The sequence below is a fragment of the Nipponia nippon genome, unplaced genomic scaffold, assembly GCF_047370975.1.
Source record: "Nipponia nippon isolate SJK-2023a ecotype South Korea unplaced genomic scaffold, ASM4737097v1 scaffold_15, whole genome shotgun sequence".
NCBI lineage: Eukaryota > Metazoa > Chordata > Aves > Pelecaniformes > Threskiornithidae > Nipponia > Nipponia nippon.
Window position 1 is genome coordinate 3,366,455 of NW_028262331.1, and position 14,907 is coordinate 3,381,361.

At 38.3% G+C, this 14,907-nt stretch overlaps 1 protein-coding gene across 13 annotated transcripts in view; it reads right to left on the reverse strand.

Moving 5' to 3' along the window:
* Positions 1-14,907, reverse strand: part of GTF2I (general transcription factor IIi) — a 79,076-nt gene that overhangs the window by 15,500 nt on the left and 48,669 nt on the right. For 12 of the 13 annotated variants that reach the window (XR_015703409.1, XR_015703410.1, XR_015703412.1 and 9 more), the window contains 10 exons: positions 12,109-12,292; positions 10,273-10,331; positions 6,275-6,346; positions 5,383-5,566; positions 5,007-5,065; positions 2,798-2,869; positions 2,118-2,301; positions 1,543-1,601; positions 750-833; positions 175-270 (listed from right to left, as the gene is read on the reverse strand). Coding sequence is in view for 10 of the 13 variants with exons in the window: in XM_087751466.1 (XP_087607592.1) it covers positions 175-270; positions 750-833; positions 1,543-1,601; positions 2,118-2,301; positions 2,798-2,869; positions 5,007-5,065; positions 5,383-5,566; positions 6,275-6,346; positions 10,273-10,331; positions 12,109-12,292 (1,053 nt within the window). In the remaining 3 variants the exon portion in view is untranslated. The remainder of the gene's footprint in view (positions 1-174; positions 271-749; positions 834-1,542; positions 1,602-2,117; positions 2,302-2,797; positions 2,870-5,006; positions 5,066-5,382; positions 5,567-6,274; positions 6,347-10,272; positions 10,332-12,108; positions 12,293-14,907) is intronic. The other variant, XM_087751468.1, reaches the window with a different exon arrangement.

Consider the following 14,907-nt stretch of genomic DNA (forward strand, 5'->3'; position numbering starts at 1 on the left):
CGATGCAGATTATTCTACATGACAAAGAACCAAATGTACACGAAAACAAGAACTTCAGTCATTCACTAACTGTAGAATAAAACATTAATTCAAAATATCTCTGATATGTAATCACCAGAATTTTCAATACCAACATTAATAGAATGCATATGTGCTAATTCCCACAACACTTACCAAAAGAAAACTCTCTTCCTCGTGGCTTGAAACTCATATTGGACCCATTGGTTTGAGAATTGGTTCGAACATCTGTTGTTTGTGGTTTATTAGGACCTGTAAAAAAGACATTACATATATACATGCAGAGAGCAGAAGCAAGCCATCACAAAAAAAAACACTGCATCAAACTTGATTACTAGAGAAAACTTCTGAATCAAGAGTAGAATAAAAAACCCCTTCAGGAGTTCTTCTAGGGTTGTATTTAAGCGTTTGATACTACTGATCACGTCTGCCATTTCTCTGCGCAGGACTACATCAGTTCCCACATCTCTGCTTGGAATAAAAGGCCCAAGCAAGCTGTCAAACTCCAACATTTTACATAACCATCATCTGCACAGAATCCAGTATTATTCAGAAATGAAAACTAAAACTGTTTCTGTATTAAAGTGTATCTGGATCCCTGAAATGAAACCGAGTTTGCTACATGAGGTGCATGTATAAATTAATTATGGGCTATGAAAACTGAGAAGAACAGAAAACGTTAGAAGAATAGAAGAATATTAGAAGAATATTTAATGATATTTCTTCCATACCTTCTTCAACAGTAACTTCAATCTCTGGGACCTTTGAATTGCCTGCAGGACTTCGTGACCTTTTTGAACTCTTTGGACTCATTGCTGGAAGTCAATATAATACAAGGTGTAATGCGCAAACCCTCTGTGAAGTATATCCTGCACAGCTAATGAAAACACAGCTGTATTCTGAAAATTCCAGCAGACTGAAGAATCACTTGCGTCTGTACTAAGTACAGTCTGCATTGTAAAATCTGAACAGTACACTGACGCTCACAGCCTTAAAAGGTAGGTTTAGTACTCTTGAAAAAGGCAGGTATCACACCTAAATTTTCATTCCACTACTTCAGAACAGAAGACTTCACTGTTTCTAAGTGCGAGGGACAGCTTTGGTACTTTTTATTATCGAAATAACAAAATTATTAACCTCTGAATTTTTTATAGACAACTTAAACGACTTCCTTTTTTATTCTTTTCTTACAAAACTCATTGTTATTTACTTCAGTTCACAGCTTTAAGTTATATATGGTTTAGGCCATTAATAGCAAAATAAAAGTTATCAAAATTGGGTAAATTCCATATTCTGTATTGGAATAGTCTGAAGTAAAAAAAAAAAACAGTAGATAAATTTATGTTTTGAGTAACTTTTTCAAGTTAAAAGCAGATTTAGAGGCTACTATGCTACATCATCTTAAATAATGCCTTTTGTTTGCAACACCCGCATTTTTCAACCACAAAGATCTTTCAGTCTGCTAAGGAAGCAGCAAGTAAGTATTTATGAATTGATGGCAGCAAATAATACTTAATTGTTTACCTTTAGTGTTTATTTTACTAGCCAGTCCTGGAGGCAAATAGGAAGTGACAAGCTCAGGCCTAAAAGTTGAACAGAACACAATCCAATCAATTACACACGCAAGAAAAATAATACAGCAAAATGTTACAAATTTCTTGGAATTCAGTTGAGTTCCAATTTACATAACATCAGCTCTCTATAATAAAATTCTGCTAGAAGCATGGGTGACTCCCATCTACTATAACCACAAAAAGATAGAAAACATAAAGCTACATTTTCTACTCTGCAATTTTCTTCTGGGTTATTTCAAGCAAAAAAATAAAGAAAAAGAAGGGGGGGGGGGGAAAGAAGGAAAAAAGCTTCCAGGTACATGGCCATTTCTCCCCTAGATCCTTGATGCATGAAACACGCAATTTATACATCTATATAAATTTAATAAGGAAGGTATATCCTTTTATGAGATAGAACATTTCGCACGTATGTTTTTTCTGTTTCATGGAAACAGAATTTAGGTAGCATTTAAAGCCTAAAGTTGCTGGGAAGAAAATTGAATAACTTAAAAATCAGGAGTAAAAATAACTGAATTACAAACATACTTTTTAACAACAAATTTGATTTTGCCACTCCCACGGACAATTCTTTCAAGGCGTGGAATTCCGAACCATGTGGGACTCCGGAAGGGGATTCCTTCTGGCAAGCCTTCGACGTACAAGTACTCAGGGTTTGATTCAAATACAGGATAGGGAACTTTCACTGCCTCTGAAAGCCCCAGAGCTTGGGCTGAAAATAAAGATTTAATGATAGTTTACACACTCAAATGGGTGGCATTTTATCTCAAGTGATTTTAAGAAGCTTGGCTTACAGAAGCTCTGCTACTCAGAGATAATAAAAAAAACCCAAGGGAAATATTTAAATAGATTTTCTACTATTTTCTGTAGAATAATTGCAAATGGCGACTTCATCCATTTTGTTACAGACAACATCTAAGTCTACAGCACCTACTATTTTCTTCTGAGAACTTTTTTTATCCAAAAGCTTTTTGTGCACATATCATCATCTCTGTCATGCAACTGGAAAAACTATGGCCTAGGATGTTTATTTATGTCAGTTATAGGGAAGAGTCAGTAAAAAGTAGGTAAGAGGAGTCAAAATTTCCACATCTGACCTAGCACATTTCCGATGTTTAAATAAGTACAGTAAAATTTAAAACTCTTTTTACAGACAAGTTTTAAAACACAGCAGCATTATAAAGCAGTTCATTTAATATGTAACTTACCAAACTTCATGTTAAATATCTCCTCTACTTGCTTTCTTAGCTTTGTGATTCTGACATTCCAATCTTCTTTGACTGAAACCCAGAATGGATATATGTCAGAGTATTACCTAGTCCTAGATTGAGAGGTACATTCGAACACATTTTTTTCAACACAAGAACTTGTGAACGATCAACACAATCGCATCTGCCTAGACAAGGACATACAATGAGTAATGATTATTAATAGCAGCTTAAATGACACACGTAATTCCCTCTACATAATGGAAAATCTGTTTAAATGTAGTTACAAATTTCAAACATTGCCCCAAGTGGGAGAACTTGCTCTTCAGAGCCTTTAGATGCAGGAAGGAATTATACTAGTGGCTCTTACAAAATTGGAATTAATTAATCACAGTGCATAAGAATAACACTCTTTAGAACAGAATATGAGGATGTAAAGAGTGCTTTGCTAAACGTTTTGATTAGCATAAAAAAAAAAAATCATCTTCAATCTTGTTGTCTATTATAAATAAAAGTCACTTATAGGAGTGCTAGCCAGTGCAGACAATTTGTAGCTTAGGTGGAGAAGAAAGCAAAGGACACTAGCAGCATTAAAAAGCACCACTTTTCTGTCAAACAGCATAATTCATTCATAATTCATTACCTTTCATCATAACCCACAAATAACAATTAATGGCTACTGAGCTAATACCATTCAGAGCTGTGGAAAGCGTGCAGGAAGGAAACTATACAAAATTTTTTGTTTCCAAATAAGATTTTTGACTAACAAATTACCTGACCTTCATTATTTCTAGCTTTCTATACTGTCAAGGCAAGACGCATTCATATTTTTTGCAATCTGTCCTACTTATTTGATAGATTTCACAGTTATTTAACACCTGCACGTGTGTTTATACTTATGCACAGGCTGTAGTCTCATTGGCAAAGGAATCAGACTAATCTATTTAAAAAAAATTAAAATGTTTGCAGACTATCTGTTGAGGGCACCAAATTGTTACTTTGCAATAGAATGATATTTTGCTTAAAAAGAGGTCTAATATTCTTTAGCAACATAAAGTACTGCATCTGCAGTAACAAGACCCTCAGCCTTTGCCTGAAAAAATGGCTTTCACTGGGCTCTAAGCCCAAGAGAACGTTTGCTGCGTTTACCTGACATCAAACCCTGGACCCTGGTAAGCTTTGTGGGCACTGATAATACCAGACTCACCTATAAGTTAGTGAAAAATGTAACTAGTACAAAAAACAAACGTTATTCTGAAGATTCAGAGAGTCTGAGTTTTAAGAATCATGGCCACTGCACATCAGTTCTTTCAGAAAGAGGATTTTATTACCTGCTTTTTAACTGCTATCATTGGCACCTGGTGTTCTTACTTTATTGTCAAATTATCAGTTATATTGTCAAATATGACAACAACCGGGGTTTTGACAACAAAACAAACCAATCAACGTTGCCTTTTCCTTCTGCTCTGTAACGAACAGTCTTTTCTACTAAGCTACCCTCTTGCTAAAGATGAGCTTTTTCCTAAAATCCAAACAAAATCCACAACACATTGCTGATGACATAAGACGACTACTGATTACGTGATCATTAAATCATATTCTTTCCTTTTTTTTCAGCAGAGAGCTCAACACAATTACTTCCTGAAGCTGCAGTTTGTTTATCCAGTGAAATGTGTGTGGGGAAAAAAACCTAGCAAGCCCTGGATCTTGGTTTGTGTTATTACTACTAGCAGACTCACACTCTGGATTGTACACTGCTGTAGCGAGAAAGTATCAACACACCAATTCAGAGCATTCGATTGTCTCAGGAAATAAAAACCAATCTGGATTCTCCTCCTATGTTAAAGGCACTTCACGCTTACAAGAAGTCATTACAATTCCTTACCAACAGAGGCCTGACAAAAGCCCAACAAAGTCAGCTGTGAAATGCTAAGGGGCTCCAGAGCTTTGATTCAGGCCAGGATGGCAACTCCAGTTCTCTCGGGCTTTGAAGGCGATCCATTCTGTTATTCAAAGACAGCTAGACTGCACCACAGTCCAGAAAGCCATCCATGTTCATAATGATCAATTTATTCTTTTTAAACCTCGTGAAGAGCATGTTGGCACACTCATTACAGAAGGGTTACTTCTTGAAAAATGTTGCATTTGATCCAAATTTATGTCCCCACCAATCCCTTCCATTCCCACTTGGAGACAGCGCCTGTCTTACCTGGGGTGTTCGACCTGGGCTGAATAACTTCAGTTGAAGTGAGAGTTAGCAGCTCCGGCCTACAACCAGAAAGCAAATAATCTGCCCATTCTTGACATAAATTAAATACGACTACTTACTATGACATGAATTGAAAAGTTTGGATTTTTCTATTATGTATTTCACACTTGTGAACATGCTACAAAGATATTTTGGAAGACTTGTCTGGATTGCAAACACCCACTTTATAATGCAGAATATTTAATCTGCCTGATAACTAGAGACTGAATGCTTCATGACTGAATGAAACCAAGTGCTTGATTACACAAAGGGTGTTTGGCCTCTTTCTTAAAAAAAACCAAAACAAACGTGTTTAGGCATTAGAACAAAAACTTACCTTTTGATCACAAACTTTATTCTGTTGCTCACTTGAATTATTTTTTCAAGGCGAGGGATTCCATACCAGGAGGGACTCCTGAAGGGGATGTTCTCTGGCAGCCCTTCAACACAGAGGTCAGTAGGATGGGCCTCAAATTTCTGGTATGGGACAGCTTTAGGCTCAGTGCTCCCCAGCGCCTCGGCTGTTAGAACAAAATATATCAAGTAACTGGACAGTTTGGCCATCAACCTTTATTAAAAACTAGCTAAGCTACGAAATCGTCAGGCTGTTACAGTCGTGATCTTGGAATCTGGGACAATGCAAGATATCTAAACCCAACAGAGCCCAAGTCTCAGCACATCAAGAATATAAAAATTTACCATGTTATATCATGTTGGTATTGGCAGTCACAATGCTAGACTGAAGATTACTGGGTTCTGCACTGCGGCATAATACAGTGGGTTTATCCAAAGTTTTTAATCTATTATAGAGCACCATGCAACATTTTATTCTAGCTCTTATGAAGTTGACTATTTTTTTATATTGGAGAGAGCACAAAAATTCACCCAGAAATGTTCTAATACTAATTTTAATAGTACTGCAATGGATATAAATAAGTAAATGGTTGTTTTATTCAGCATCAAAGGAAAAAAAATCCAAACAGGAAGGAATTGAGAGCAATTAGAAGAGCCGTACATATAAGATTTATAAATTTCTTTAAACTATGAATTTACCTTATTGTATAAGCAGTACAGTAATACATTCTTTTTCACTTAACTGGTAGGATTTTAAATATTTGAAAAAACTGATCAAAGGTCTCATTCATGCAGATGTTCAAAGGAAATAATGAAAGCAACCTTTAAGAAATACAAAGCCAGAAAAGAAAAGAAACTAATAATACTGTACTCACCAAACTTTTTACAGAAGAGTTGATCTACCATCTTTCTCAGTTTGGTGATTCTGGCATACCACTCCTCTTTCACTGTGTTTGAGAGTGACACAGAACAAAGACAACATTCCCTAATTATTTTGGTTATATTTTCAGTCGTTCAGTTTAGAGCAGGCATAACCATTCTGCATTTTCAGGTAACCCAGGAAATACTATGTGGAAGAAATACGGAGCCAACTTGGAACTAGGAAAATTAGTTATTAAAATTGAGATCATATTAAAACTGTACAAAAATCCATTGAACCAGTGACATCGCTCTTGCTACAAAACACAGTGTATTGGCACAAAGAACTGCAATGCTTTCATCATCTGCCTTCAATCTGTAGATCCCATTTGGAGATGGGATTAGTTTTTTTCTAGTTTCATTTTCTAAGAAATTATCTTAGAAATTATTATTAAGTGCAGAATTTGGTATGCATATGGCATGAAAACTTGCTTTCAAGGAATTTTCACTAAGCACTGACAACCCCAAAGGAAGCTTTTCCAGTAGATGCACATATCAGTTTGCTCCTTGCTGTATATTCATGTTGAACTTCCAGCATCCATTTGTCCCCACTGTTCGTGGACAATACTTTTTGAATGGTGGTTAACAGCTGTATCAGATGACTCTAGGGATTTTGTCATTCTTCTTGAGATGACAAGCAGCTTAGCTCCAACTCTCCAAAATGTTTCCTTGACACTACCTAAGACATGAGTTAAGTCATAATTTAGACACAGAACCCAACATGTGGCAGCTGTGTAGATTAGCGTATCCTGGTGAATAAAACAAGTTTAAATACTGTTCTTCCACCACTTTATCACTTGAGTATCTTTGCTTATTGGCTGGTACACTTGCATCTTTGGTAGAGTTCATGAGACAAAGTTTTGCACCTGAAGACAGTCATAAGTTTGAGTTCTGCTCCTCCAGCAGAACAACAGAGCACAATGATGACATTAGTGCTGTCATATTTGGTAGCTGGAATGGTAACAGCTCCTGTTTCTGTTTTGTCATGTGTGCTCATCATTTGGGATTGTGACTGGTACCCTCTGCTCCCAACCCCTGGTAATCCTGTTAGCATAACTAATGCCATTTTGTAAGGCAAGCAGCCGTTCTCTGTGACCGAGCAGGTCACATATTCGTTCCCTTTCCCCTCATTCTCAGGCCCTGAAGGTCCTGTGAACCAAGTAGACAAACCAAACAGATTTCTTTTTCTTCTCCCTGCCAGCCTCAAGGTTCCTGGGCGCCAGGCCGATTACTCCGTCCCTCACTGGCCTTGAAGGTCCCAGGCACCCAGCCAGCTCGGTGGTGGTAATGTCCCTGGCACAGAACAGGGAAGCATAAGAGCACACAGGGCACTGGCCATAAAATCAAGCTGTCACAAGTCCTAACGGGGGAACTTGGACTGGAGCTGCTGCTGGACAGCGAGACCAGTGACCCCCTGTGGCCAGGGACGCCTCCACAGTCCTCTGCTTTCTCCAAAGACTGAGAGACTTGCCTTTTTTATATCAGTTTTGAGTCTAGATTATGATTGTTATTGTTGTATTATTATATTGTTGATACAGCAAGCCATGAATTAAGATCTGACCTGATCTGCAGAGGGTCTAGGTGATCAGAGACCATAGGTTAAGTTGTATTATAAATTCTGTATTATGCTACTTATAAATTGTGCTACATTGATTCTGCTTGTGGAAATCCTGTGCCATTCTAATAATAAAGTCTATGCTACACTAATTATAATATCATGTAAAAAAAAATAATAAAGCTTTAATTATAACTACTATTTAGTGCCGTCATCATTCTGTCAAGGATCCCTAAAAGAACCCGTCTGTCCCCTCAGTGTCGGGTGACAGGGATCAAAGTACGTATCATGCAAATCACTTTCTTCTTCTGAATATGCCTTTGTGACCAACAAGTGGAAGCTCATCAGTCATGAACAAGATACCGGACAGCTGCCATGCTGTGGGTTCAGTCAGCATGCACAAGTAACAGCTTCTGCTCCCTAACTGCGTTGCACCGGGTTGGGCTATCTCCATAGGCACCTGCTCACACTTCTCCAGCCATTTCCTGAGCCAAACCACCACTGCCTGACTGGTTTGTCCTGGAGCCAACAGCAGTCTTCTCAGGGCTGAGGCTATTTCATAAAACCTTCCTGACCAGCCTCTTTCCCACAGGAATGCAAATGCAAATCATCTTTCTTCTGCCAGTCAAAATACATCTTCCGTCCTCATCCCACCCCTCTCCTGCTGGGGACCACAAGCCAGCAGGGGCTACGGACAGAGCAGGATGTTGGACACGGAGCTGCAAGGAGCTGAGAGCAGGGACTGGCGCTACATAGCTCCCTCTCCTGAGATGGCAGCAGATATGTGGAGCAGCAGAGGAGGCGATGAGCTACTGGGAAATAGGGAATCCAAACTGGGAGAAAAGAAAACTGAGGGGAAGGAGGCTCAGAGAGCTGCTGTCTTCTGAGCTGTGTTCCCTGAGATATTATCGACAGCTTTCACAGCCATTCTCTTCTCTCAGAAATAAATGCAGAGGTCACACACGAATATACCATCATTACGAGTTAGTGAAGACAAGCAACATAAAGTGACTGTGCCATAAAAATGGGTTACCACTAGTTTTCTTAGCTACAGAGGTTTTACGGGATATGTAATGTAGCTGCTTTGTCTTCATAATCAGTATAACCGTATTAAATGTGACAAAAACAACAGAGAAAAGGGCTAATTTAAAAGCCCACATAAGAGTACAGTTAAGTTTAAGACTCAGTCATTAGCCTACCTACTATTTTTGTAGTCAAATTTGGTGCTCAAAGGAACAGTAGGTTATAAACACTCAAGACACTAGGTTAACTTATACTGCAGGAAAAGTTCAATTCCCACACACATTTAAGTGACATCCTTATGACATAATTTCTTTGCTTAATTTAGATCCTTAATGTTCACTTTAAGTACAGTCTTTGATATACCTTTTACAACAGACTATGAGTACATAATAAAACATGATGGTGCTGCAGTAGTGCAGACACTACCATTTATATGCTTGAGTCCCTGTCTAAACTAAGAATTTCTCCGGTATTACTAAAAATTCAGTTCAACCAGGCTGAAGCTGCCAGTTAGTATTTTGGGGTTGGAAGCAATTTGTTTGCTACCATTGGTTCAGGCATAGTAGCTTTCAACACTTGGCTTAATTGAACAACTAAAAAAATGCCCTGAAGCCCAAGAGACAGCAGAATACAACTGAAGAGAAAAACAAGTCCAGGAAAGGAATTTACCAACTAGTGCCCAGGCAACGACACAATTCTTTCAAAACTTGATTTTTTTCCATACCAAATTTTTTTCTCCCACCTTGAGAGGAAATGAGTTCATGGGTGCAATTGTAACAAAACTCTGTTCTTGTAGTCTTGTTTTTACATGGTCATTTTTGTTACCTTTGGATGGGTGCTCAATGGAGACAAAACATGTAAGGGCACGCATCTGCTGAAAAGTATTACTGATGGCAAAAGTGGTTAGAATGCATTGTCTTTGCACTGCTACGTGAAAATGGAGTCCCACCATCTCAGCAAGTCAAATTCTACCATAATAAATGTTACTACAACCAGTATGTTCATTACTGTACTTCAGTTAATCTAATTTTGGCAAATACCATATATAAGCAATTATTCCATGACACAGACAGTTCCCTACCCAGTAAACTCTTATCACCTATGGAAACTACTACCTTTTCTCTGTACCTCAACAGACTAACACTTAGCTCATTGTTTTTCCTTGTGGCCAGCTGAATCAAACCAGTTGATAGACTGTCAGTAACACTGGCTTGGATAGCCAGTGGAAAATTGCTGTCACTTTGTAGCTAAAGAAAATTCAAAACAAGAGGAATTATTTGCAATGTATTATTAGTAAAAGCAAACGGTAGCCACCACTTAGACTGTCAAATAGGAAATCACAATGTACTTGTACAACTCACATGTTAGAAGACCTACCTCCTGCAACCGGTTTGTCCAACGGTACATCTTCTCGTGTCGAATTCAAAAGCTCATGCCTAAAAGATTTAAGATACATGCTTCAACAGTGACATAAACTTCAATAAACCAGAAGTCACAGCCTATAGTTACAGCCTCAAGTTACCACTGAAGGGTCAGAAAAAAAAATAACAGGGGACATCACAATCCCCAACTTTAAATTCCCATTAACACCGAAGTATTGTAAGAGCTGGTTGGAACTCTACTGAGCCATAACATTTCCTGGTAACATACAGATTACATTAAAATTATCTCTGAGGTCCTGATGCACTTCATCAGAAACAAAGAGCCAAATAAAAAATTTAACCTTTAAGAATGAAAATCTCAAAGCAGACATTTCTGTTTCCCAAATACATCTAGTCTTATCCTTATTGGAACAACAAAAAATTTTAAAATTCTGACATTTCTCACAGAGGTGAACTGGGTTTTGAGCTGCTCTGGTTACCACACATTACAAAACCAATGAACAGCATAAATTAATTACTGTTAACAACTAAGAAAAACTTTACAAGAGCAGGCTCACGCATTGCGTAAATATTAAAATCTATGCATAGCGTCTGATTTTAAGCGAGACAAAAGGTAGATCTACACTTCTACCTCTTTTTCTGATTACCTGCAAGCATTAGGATGACAGAAACTGAACATATACCTCTCAAATTTGAGAAACCAGCATCCGTGCTAAAGGCAGCACGCACAGAGGCATGGGCTGTCACTACCACCAATGCTGAGCCTGACCGCTGCAATCAGCAGATTCCTATCCACTTCGAAAAACTCTTGGATTAGGCCCTACACTACTGAACAATAGCAAAACATCAGCTGTTTCTCACAGAAGCTTCATTTAAACAGTAGATGCCCATCTGTGGTGTGAAACATCACATCTGTCTGAAGTGAAGCACCAAACTATAAAAGGTAAATATCAACCCATTACCAAAGCTGCGTATCAGTCTGCCACAGTCGTACCCACGGTACTGGACCTCAAAGTGCTCTGTAGCTCTGAGATCCAGCACTCGACATCCACAGATGCCAGCATCTCTCCCTGCATATCCTGAATTCAGGCTCAGTCCAGGCTCCCTTCCAATCCCACCTGCCTTTGCAGAAAGTAATGTCAGGGTTCTTCTAGGAAAGACACCAAGCCAAGAAAGAAGAAAAAGAGAAAGACAGGTGCCCAGAACATCTAGTGAGTCTCATGTCCTCACTTTAAAGGCATACGATACCCTGCCAGGCTAGCTACAGCGGGCAACTGAGCCCTCAAGCAGTTCCTATGTACACCTAAGGTACATTCATGTACACTACCTGATCTACCTCCAGACACACCAAGGACACACATCCAACTAAATCACAGGAACCAGTAGCTATTTTGGCCTCAAGCCTGCCCTGGGAGATGCTATATATAGATATGGCCATAGACACCTTGATACAGCATTCCAGCAAGAAAAAAATAAAAGCACAAGCTGAAATTTAGGCCAGGATCCTCAGATAACATAAAATATCCCCACGCCTATAGCTTTCAACATGTATTACAGCCACAGAGATTAAAATAGTACAAAGAGATCTGCCCATGACATGATGTCCATAATATTGAAGAGATCTGTCCAGATTTCAGCCACCACTGTGGTGCTCTGGTGATCTGATAAGCTGAATTTATCAGAGTGAACATCAACTAAAAATTACTCATGAGTACTGCAAAAGAATATGTCAGCATAAATCAGTTTGGAAGTTTTTGAAGATAAAATGAAGCAGAGTGAAGCCAGCAGAAAACAATGAGTAATATAGAGACAAAAATGCAAAATTCCTTACTTTTTAATCACAAACCGGATCCGCTCCTTTGCTAGAAGTATCCTCTCAAGACGGGGAATGCCGTACGTGGATGGCCGCCTGAAGGGAATTCCTTCTGGAAGCCCTTCCACATATAAGTCTTCCACATGTGACTGGAAGAGTGGGTATGGGATAGACACTGGACCTTTTGCTTTTATAGCTTGAGCTTTAAGAAAAAAAGAAGAATAAAAACATGAGACTAGCTTGTGGCTCTACTCAAATTATCTGTTTGAGATCACCCTGAAAAACGTTAAAATTAGCAGACAGGCAGTAACCCCCTTAGCACATTTAAACATGCAGGCATTTGTATTTGTGGGGGGTTGTTTTTGTTTTATAGCAAAATCACTCTAATTCACAGTAAACAAGCTGCAGACCTGCATACACACACAGATTCTCCTCTTTTCCCTTTACTTGGTAAACATTTAATAACAGAGACTGCACCTGTTACAGTGAAGTTTCACAGTATTTTGGTTTTGTTTAATAGCACATTTTGAAAGATGAAATTATCTAGACTTAATTATAAACCAAGCATGTTTCAGTTCATTAGTTCTGATTATTATTATTTGTTACTACTATTGGGTTACAAGAGTCATTAATGCCTTGGAGGAGGGGTACACATCCCTTCTTCTCAATGAATTCCTAAAGCTTCGGTGTATTTTAGAAATCCAAGGAATCACTAATGAAATAAACAATACACTTCTAACACCACCGAAAAAAGCATGGCCCTACTAATGAAATCTTTGAAGCAAATGAAAAACAAATAACACGTTCAGCCACAGCTGGAAAATAACCTCAATGTATTTCTTTAACTTATGAGGACCATAATCATATCAATACACCTATCAGGCTGGCAAATACTGGAGAACAGCATGATGGTTTGCAAATACCAAGAAGGCTAATTGCTTTATACTCACAAGGGTACGTTAATTTTGTAGGCCATGCAACAAGAATTCTCTATTACCATCTGAGTGGTCTGCAAATAGTTTGGTACGTTCTGTTGTTTTGCTATGGAAATTAGATGCAAACAATTATTTGAGGAGAGAAAGGCCAAGCTAAGGCCAAATTAGAGTACAGTGATGTTGTGGCAGGATTTCTGAAAGCAAAACTACTCAGGGCACCTTTTCAAGCAACTTAACGTAACGTGAAAGCGGGCAGTGGTTCAGACATCAGCGTATACAAAATGGTCTCATTAACTCACAAATTCTTAAAAGCAATAAAACAATTTAGGTTTTAAAGGCATTTGGGCAACATACTCTTTCAACCACTTGGAAGCAGAACAGTTCTAAGTATGTTTATCACAAAACAGAGAAGTTTGAAAATACTGTGTGTATCTTAGCCTTATACTCTGATGAGAACCGAGTATCAACGTTTTAGAAAACTGCAAGAACCGTGTTTCACCCAGACTTGGTTTCAACTGCCGAACATAACATGGCCAAAACTGGAGACAGAAAATAGGCATGTACAGAGAGGGACACAAACCTGAAGATGACTCTTAGCAAATAGACTAAATAAACCCTATTCAAACCTGTGTCAAAGGAGCTGCAGAACAATCACCAAAAGAGCTGTTGTGTGTCACACCAGCCCTTCATTAGAGTAGATTTTTATTGCAGTCATATACCTCTTCTAAGAAATTAAAAAAAAATATTCTCAGCCCTGGAGGCTGCTGTGGCAAGTGGTGAAAAGGTAACAAATGAAGCAGATGAGCCTCACATGGAAACGAGCATTTGCGAACCACAGTTAGCCACAGGAAAAGAGATCAAGAACATCACTAAAATCTAGATCGCTACACAGCGTCAAGTAAGAAGAGCTTAGAGCAAGAAAAATCCTGTTTGTTTAAATAAGTAACTAACAACAAGTAAGTTTTTACAAGTGAGAGTCTTTATTTCTCTTAAATCAGCAAATGTATTAGCAAATACTCTTCAGAAAGCCAAAGAACACAATCAGCATCGCAGTCTGCAGTGAGGCTTCTTAGACTTGGAACCTTACGCATTTTTGCATAGAAATCCTATTGAATACAGGTGTCATTTTTATAAATGAGTCTGTATTTGTGAGCCACTACCTTGTATTTACACTATAAAAAGTAATTCCAATCAGTTTACATCTAAACACAAAAATAAATATATTTTCAGACATGTCAGTTGTAATGGATGACAACGACTGACATTGCTAAAATACTCTGGAGCTCCAGAAGCCAACAAATCTGAGGAGCATTCTGCAAATTCTGACATCCATAACTCATTTCAGTAAATGGGAAATTGCATGCCTATACAGATAGAAAGAATTGGAATCTGATATGGAATTGGTTTGCGAATCAATGAAATGTTGTCATCCACAGGGAAAAAGGGGATAATTTAGTACCATCTGGCCTGCTATGGGAAGTCAGGAATAGCTCTGTATTCAACAGACTCCACAGGAGATTTTTAGGCTGGCTATATGCAAACACCAAAACCAAAATTAAAAGCAATTCACCAAGAATGATGCTCCTTTCTAGAGCAATTAAAATACTGTGAATCAGATTCTGAACTGTTTTTACTTGGTGTGAGCTGCTTTCAGTGGGCTGTTTAAATGTCAGATGATAGTCGCACCCAAACCACGTAGTAACTCCAACATCACAAGGTCCATTCTGAAAGCACTTCCACTTTTCACAGCAGAGGAGCACCACCATTTATTTTTGACATTTTTGCTGATGCTGTTTTAGTCTGTGACATGTGGACACAAAATATGTCTAGGTGAAACATCTGGAGACAAATTCTAAAGTCTAACACGTGTGCTGCTTTTTCT